The 8,224-nt window shown below is 42.8% G+C and overlaps 1 protein-coding gene and 3 non-coding genes across 4 annotated transcripts; all 4 read right to left on the bottom strand.

Moving 5' to 3' along the window:
* Positions 1-1,468: 1,468 nt before the first annotated feature.
* On the bottom strand, positions 1,469-1,541 carry Trnav-aac. The gene has a single exon. It is a non-coding gene; the product is annotated as a tRNA-Val (tRNA).
* An 85-nt stretch (positions 1,542-1,626) lies between these two features.
* Trnav-aac lies at positions 1,627-1,699 on the bottom strand. The gene has a single exon. It is a non-coding gene; the product is annotated as a tRNA-Val (tRNA).
* An 83-nt stretch (positions 1,700-1,782) lies between these two features.
* On the bottom strand, positions 1,783-1,855 carry Trnav-aac. Its single transcript has one exon. It is a non-coding gene; the product is annotated as a tRNA-Val (tRNA).
* Positions 1,856-1,975: 120 nt separating this feature from the next.
* Positions 1,976-7,106, bottom strand: LOC121867060 (neuropeptide SIFamide receptor-like; the record flags this gene model as incomplete). Its single annotated transcript, XM_042366821.1, is given in 6 exon segments — positions 1,976-3,496; positions 3,708-3,890; positions 4,129-4,269; positions 4,495-4,650; positions 5,135-5,260; positions 6,856-7,106. Coding segments are annotated over 6 exon segments (1,139 nt in total), but the record flags the coding sequence as incomplete, so codon positions are not given.
* Between the last annotated feature and the right edge of the window lie 1,118 nt (positions 7,107-8,224).

Raw genomic sequence — 8,224 nt, 5'->3', positions numbered from 1 at the left:
ACTGACCCTTTCGACTCTCACCGACCATCACCACGACCCCATCTGCAAATTTGGTAAGAAGCTTCTACACCATCCTCGACACCGGCTCCTACTACCACCTGAGATCCCTAGTCCGAGAATTGCTGTTCGACACCACAACCGCATCCAGCCCATACGTGCACGAACTGATCGCTATAAGAACAGTCCAGTCCCAACCATTGTAAAAATTATCAATAACTTGTAATAAACCAGTGTATTCACTCCCAGTAAACACTACTACTTGCACTGTCACTATGTTGAAATGAACTGTAGTTTGAGCTTTTCCTCATCTAGTTATTATATGTCTTATTTGTGTCACTTATGTTACTTGTATATTATTTGTAATTCATAACCCATTCCCCAAATATGTAACTGTATATTTTCAGCCTTCTGGCTGCCAAGCTCTTTCAATAAACCGTTAATAATTATTATTATTTAGATGCCCCTATAGTTTGCCACAAGTCAGGGAGCTCGAGGACGTAAATTTATAAGAGTTACCGTTAAAATAAACCCGTTTTGTATGGTGACGCGGCAGTCGGGAACAGGTTAAACAAACACTAACTAATGTCTTTAGTTCTGTAGCGAAATTAGTTTAGTTATGGCTGTGTTTAGAGATAAATAACATATTAAATATCATCTTTAAAGACGCGACTTAGCCTAATAAGGATGTAACACTGATATTAACGCCGTGTAAAGATGGTAATATCTATAAACTGGGTGGCACTTTACCTGTCAGTGTAGAGTATAATGTCAGCAGGGAGTATCTAGGAGTGTCAGCAGCCGTCAGTACATATCAGTCGTCAGCCAATAGGATCCAGTAGTGTTAGCAGCCATCAGTCAGCAGTACACATTAGACGTCAGCTAGCAGTAACCATTAGCAACCATCAGTCAGCAGTACACATTAGACGTCAGCTAGCAGTAACCAGCATCAGAGATAACACGACACACTTTTTACTCTTATCCTCTTCGCCACTGATGGGCTCGCTATCCGCCCGGGCGATCGGTCACGTCTCTGTCACACACTGTTGGCAAATACCGTCTTGTCTCACTCGCCATGTATCGCCTCTATCCCTAGTTCATAACGAACCCTCGAGACCTATCAACGAACCCTCGACTCCACCATACCGAACCACCACTTTCCCAGCTTCCTAACTAACATACACTATTACTTAACAACAAAAGTGTAAAATAACATTAAATAATAATAACTTACTACTTAATAAAACTTTATTACTAACAAATTTACTTAAAAATAATTAAAGAAATGGATTCGGTGTTCGGTTCATATGTTTCGAATCCCTCGGGGGTTTGTTGTTCTATGACGTCATCAGTGGGCGGGGCTTATGAACGAGGTGTGTAGTAATTGGTTGTTGTTGTTTATATAGAGAAAGACACAAGAGTGAGTGAGTGAGAGAGAGAGAGAGAGTTAGAGAAAGTGAGGTAAAACTCTTGTGCTCACCAGGGATCGAACCTGGGACCTTCTGTGTGTTAGACAGATGTGATAACCACTACACCATGAGCACTTGGTGACACAGGTTCGTATCCCCTATTGAGAGAAAGAGAGAGAGAGGGAGAGAAAGTGAGTTAAAGAAAGTGAGATAAAACTCTTGTGCTCACCAGGGATCGAACCTGGGACCTTCTGTGTGTTAGACAGATGTGATAACCACTACACCATGAGCACTTGGTGACACAGGTTCGTATCCCCTATTGAGAGAAAGAGAGAGAGAGAGAGAAAGTGAGTTAAAGAAAGTGAGATAAAACTCTTGTGCTCACCAGGGATCGAACCTGGGACCTTCTGTGTGTTAGACAGATGTGATAACCACTACACCATGAGCACTTGGTGACACAGGCTCGTATCCCCTATTGAGAGAAAGAGAGAGAGAGAGAGAGAGAGAGAGAGAGAGAGAGAGACGACACAGGTTAGTTTAATAATCAAGAAAATGAATAAAACTCAAGACACATTTTATACATTGTTATTCATCACAAGTAAAGCCTTTTTGGTATACATAGATATACACACACACATACACGTTCCTATATGTATACATGTACACATATACACAAAAAAATACATTAATATACATATAATTCTCGTTACCTTATTTAGTAAAGTTCCCCCTAACTTTACTTAACATGATAACAATATAACATGATAACAAGATTGAGTCAACATGATATAATTTAGCAGATAACATGATCATCAATGCTGTTCAGTATATCATGTCTAATATATCACACCGAGAAGGTAGATATCATGTCTTATCAGTCTACATGATAGGATTAAGTTGATATCATGTTTCTCATATCAATTTTTTTTATTATTTACCTATAAACATAGTCATATATATATACGGGTTATATAAGCTAGAATTAAAGGTTTAAGATTATATCATGGTTATGTTATGTGTGTGTGATGGTATAATATATTTTTAAGTATACATATATAAGATACATTGATTTATTACATATATTTTGGTGTTATACATAGATCAAAGTCTCTCTCTACCAAGGCTACACAATCTTATTTCACCTGAAAATTAGACACCCTGATGCTATTTGGGGTGGGGTGGGGTGGGGTGGGGTGGGGTGGGGTAGGGTTCGGTTATTCTTTAGGTGAAAAAACTGTGGGCTCCACTGTACCAGCCTCCACTCTTCCCCGACCATTAATTCTCTTCCCCAGTCATTAAATGTCCTCCCCAACTAGTAATTATCCTCTCCAAGCATTAAATATCCTCCTCAAACATTAAATAACCTCCCCAACAGGTAATTAGTCTCCCCAACCACCTCTAGTCTTCCTTAACAAATACCAAAACATTTAGTATAGTTTGTGCGACAATTTGCTCCGTTTTCTTCTAATTTCAAGGGCTAACTATGCTAAATGTCAGTGTTTTCATGTATGGGGCTAATACCTTGACAATTGTGTGTTTAACTGGTGAAATTAGCCCCAGGCATCAATATATTGGGGTCTATTAGAACTGTGGTCTATTATGTATAGGATCTTTAAGGACTGGGGTCTATTAGGACTGGGGTCTATTAGGACTGGGGTCTATTAGGACTGGGGTCTGTTGGTGCTTAGATATATATTTGGTGATATTGGTGGTAATTGTGGTTATGGTGGTGGTGGAGAAGGACGAAAGAGGCGATAATGGTAGTGTTGGAGATAATGTTGAAGATAATGTTGGAGATTGAACACTTCTTAAACAAGAGTGGTGGAGCCGTTAACTTGCGTCGTGGTTGAGAAGGAGCTAGTTGATGATGACGAAGGAGTGGAAGTAGACGTAGCAGCAGCAGTAGTAGTAGTAGTAGTAGTAGTAGTAGCAGTAGTAGAAGCAGCGCCGTTAGTAAAATTATTAATGATACACTGTCGGTAGAGTACCATTGAGCGCCTTGTTCGCTGTGATACAACTGATCGCTTCTTCTCCGAGGCTGATGTTGTTGTGGTGACGGTGGTGCGCGGAGAGTGGCTGTCTAGTGGGATCTGTAGAGAGAGAGTGAGAGTGAGAGAGTGAGAGAGAGAGTGAGAGAGTGAGAGTGAGAGAGGGGGTAGGTAGTAAATAGGTGAATAAATACCAATACATTCATTATACACACACACACACCCACCACACGCCTACCACACGCCCACACACACCCACCACACGCACCCACCACACACACCCACCACACGCCCACACACCCCACACACTCACCTGCACCAACACACTCTTCCTCCTCGTCTCAGCTGATCCAGAACTGCTTGAATAGATTGAGAACTCAGACGAAGCTTTAGACTCAAGAGAACACAGGTTATGAGCCCTGACAGATGAGTGATAGTTCTTGCAGTTAGAGTCGAGGCGGAGAGGCGAACAGCACGACCTTGACACGAGGATGGCCTGTTGGAGGTCAAACTTGAGGTTAAAGTTAAGGTCATACTTGGGGTAAAAATTGTGGTTAGATTTGAGTATATGAGGTCAAACTTGGGGTCAAACTTGGGGTCAAACTTGGGGTCAAACTTGGGGTAAAAATTGTGGTTAGATTTGAGTATATGAGGTCAAACTTGGGGTCAAATTTGGGGTCATGTTGAATTAATCTTGAAATAATTTGGGGTTAAACACTCACTCACTCACTGACCTTAAAACCAGAACGGAACTTGTCATTAAAGAAGGCGTACAGCACAGGGTTGATGCAGGAGTTAGAGGCGCCAAGCCACTGGGCAATAGGCGCCAATATGTGAATGATGTGGTTCTCCATTTCTGTTGGCGCTACACCCAGCTGAGGAGAGGGAGTATATGTGAGTGGGAGGGGGTGAGAGGGAGTGAGAAAGAGGGAGAGAGAGGGAGTGAGAAAGAGGGAGAGAGAGAGAGAGAGAGAGAGAGAGAGAGAGAGAGAGAGAGAGAGAGAGAGAGAGAGAGAGAGAGAGAGAGAGAGGCTAGATAGACAGAAAGAGCGACACCAAGACAGGAAGAAAGACAGACAGACAGACAGACAGACACACACCTTAAGCCTGGCAAAGATGGCGTACAGAGGCAACCAGGATAAAGCGAACAAGATGACCACAACCAACAGCATCTTGATGACCTTTATCTTAGATCTCTGCATCATCATAGCCACACCTACGTCCTGTTGCTCTCCTGGAAGCTTGCGACGCCACACCTGTAAGAAGCCACACCCTGTTAGTGCTTAGAATATACCACACAATCCTGTTAGAAGCCTCCCACACACCTGTTAGAAGCCTCCCACACCTGTTAGAAGCCTCCCACACCTGTTCCCACACCTGTTAGAAGCCTCCCACGCCTGTTAGAAGCCCTCCCACGCCTGTTAGAAGCCTCCCCACACTCTGGAGTCTCCCACACCTGTTAGAGTCTCCCACACCTGTTAGAAGTCCCCCACACCTGTTAGAAGCCTCCCACACCTGAGCCTCCCACACCTGTTAGGAGCCTCCCACACCTATTAGGAGCCTCCCACACCTGTCAATAAGTCCAACACCTGTAATTAGCTATACATTTCCCCACCTAAAATTAGAGAAAGTACCATTAACTTTCCCCACCTAACAAGAGAGACATTACCCCAACTTTCCCCACCTAACAAGTGAGAAAGTACCCTTAACTTTCTTCAGGTAACAAGAGAAAGTACTTACCTTTCGCCAGATGAGAATGTAGCAGACAGAGATGGCAGTGAGAGGCAAGAGGTAACACATAATAAGATTAGCCAACACGAAGTACAGGTTACCACTCTGTTCATCTGGCCACCTGTCTGTACACACCTGTAAATACACGTACACACACCTGTTAGTTATGTACACATCTGTAAATACACGTACATACACCTGTTAGTTATGTACACATCTGTAAATACACGTACACACACCTGTTAGTTATGTACACATTTGTAAATACACGTACATACACCTGTTAGTTACGTACACACACCTGTTAGTTATGTACACACACCTGGGAATGTTTACACTTACATCTCTTAGTTAAGTACACACACCTGCAGACGTACACACCTGTTAAGCACTACACACCTGTAAGATGAATTAAAGGAAAGGTGGAAATTTTCTTACTCTCTCTCTCTCTCTCTCTCTCACCTCAGCTGTTTCTCGTTAAGCAAAAAAAAAAAAATATTGGCAGAAATTATTTGCTCCATAACACTACACCGTAACACTACACCGTAACACTACACCATAACACTACACCGTAACACTACACCATAACACTACATCACTATAGCCACAAGTATATAAACACTTTGATGGCGCAGTAAAATTAAGGAACTCTTAAGGATATTATTGGAACCCGATATATGTTTTGTGTGTAGGTGGGAATGGTGTGGCTGGGGAGGGTGTGGCTGGGGATGGTGTGGCTGGAGGGGGGGTGGTTGTCTTGATTTGTTGTTGTTTTTTGTGTTTCTCTGTTTTGTTTTTCTTTGATTGATTTTTTTTATTCGTATTTTTTCCGATGATCTTTGCAAAATGCCTCGTCATCATGAGTCAGCATATTCTTTGACAGGTGAGTAACTGAGTATACATTGAATTATTATGTATTTTTAGTGATGTTATGGGTATACATATACATACATACATACATACATATATACATACATAGATACATACATACATCCTTCACCCCCCTTCCTCCCTCGGCTCTAGAACGTGGCAGACCAATCTTGTGTGATATAAGGATAACTAACTATCTAATGACCTTGTTAACGAGTTTACGAGCCGTGAAGTTGTTTGTGCATAGAGGGAGGTGAGGGAGGGGTGTGGGTGGGGAGGGAGGGAGGGGGGAGGGGAGAAGACTCAGTGTTATATTCATAGACTCTCTCTCTTCTCTCTCTCTCTCTCTCTCTCTCTCTCGCTTTCCTTTGGAAGGCTGGGAAGAGGAAAGTGAGTAGAAAGCCAGGTAAAAGAAAGGTCGATAGAAAGTGCCTGTGAGAGGGAGAGAGGGGAGAGGAGGGGAGGAGAGGAGGGGAGGGAGAGAGAGAGAGAGAGAGAGAGAGAGAGAGAGAGAGAGAGAGAGAGAGACCCCTGCTAATATGTCCATATAGAATTTAATACAAGTCTCTCTCTCTCTCTCCTCCTCTCCAGCAACTGAAATTCTATACCAATTTCATGCTAGACTTAAAGACACCATGCTTGATTTAACCTCATGGTGGTGGTGGTGGTGGTAGTGGTGGTGGTGATGGCGGTGGTGGTAGTGGTGGTGTAGTGGTGGTGATGGTGGGTGGTAGTGGTGGTAGTAGCGCCACCACCACACTTCATTTCACCTTTACACAACAAACATGGTCCAGGAATATGTGTGTGTGTGTGTGTGTGTAGTCACCTGTCACACACACCCACACCCACACAATACTCACATGAAGATCGGTCTCCGGTATGGGCTCCAAATTGAAGAATATAGCCCATGGGAGAGTAATGGTGAGGGAGAATACCCAGATAACCACAATAATACTCCTACAGGTGCGGGAAGTGATCTGGCATTTCATTGGGTAACAGATGGCCATGGCCCTATCCACAGATATGGCCACCAGAGTGTTGATACTTGCTGATACACTCACTCCTTGAAGGTATGACATGGCCTTGCAGACGAACAGGCCAAGAACCCAAGCTGTGAGAAAGTGAGATAGATTTAATTTATGGTAGGTTTATTATCATTACATGGCCATTGTTGTATAATGGCCAGTTGGGTGTTGATACTGGCCATTATTTTAGGTACAATATGGCCTTACAGAGAGAGAGAGAGAGAGAGAGAGAGAGAGAGAGAGAGAGAGAGAACACTAATTAACACAGGTACAGGTATTCCTAGTACCTGATACCTACCTGGGTTATGGTCCGTACAGGTACATCACATTCCCTAATTATAGCGTATTACCTGTGTTATTTATCTATCTATCTATCTATCTATCACAGCATTAGGCCACAATTTCCTTCACAAAACTCTAAGTACTTTTATTGATCTTAATTTTGTAATTTTCTCGTAAAAGTATAAAAATCCGGATTGATTTACCAGAACGAGTGTTAGCAATCCGGATTCAACTCTGACGAACGCGAAATGTAAACACACGGATGAGAACTTAGCTTACAGACTCACTTGAAGTTACCACACAAAGATGACTTATTATAATAACAAATAAAACAAAATGGCATCAATACAGCCAAAGACTCTACTACTAATAGGTAGAAAATGTCTCCTATTACACGAGAAATAACACAAAATGGCGTCAAATTCACGTAAAGACTGTAATAGTGTAAGGGGGTGTTAGGAGTTATGGAAGGGGTGTGTGTCGTGACCCGGGAGTGCTGAAGTGGATTAGCTCTCTCCCTCTTTCTCCCTCTTTCTCTCCCTCTCTCCCTCTCTCCAACAAATTCTTTGATGTACATTCAGCGATAAATGAAGGAAAATTGAAAGAATTAAGATAATGTCGTTACGTAGAAGGGAATAACAAGCACTCCTGGATAATGAAGGAGAGAGAGAGAGAGAGAGAGAGAGAGAGAGAGAGAGAGAGAGAGACAGAGAGAGAGAGAAGGGGGTAACATTTTGACTACCACACCACACCACATCCCATCCTACCACACCACCCCACACCACACCACACCACACCACACCACACCACCCAATACTTGGCGTGGGAAGAAACCAACTGTTGCAAAATCGAACTTTATTGAGAATCTATTGTGGACCAGACCTATTGCACCTGTCTGTCTATCTGTCTCTGTCTGTCTGTC

This window comes from Homarus americanus, unplaced genomic scaffold, assembly GCF_018991925.1.
Source record: "Homarus americanus isolate GMGI-L3 unplaced genomic scaffold, GMGI_Hamer_2.0 scaffold29788, whole genome shotgun sequence".
NCBI classification, from domain to species: domain Eukaryota; kingdom Metazoa; phylum Arthropoda; class Malacostraca; order Decapoda; family Nephropidae; genus Homarus; species Homarus americanus.
The sequence above is the reverse complement of the archived record's forward strand: the minus strand, read 5'-3'. Positions and strand labels throughout refer to the sequence as shown.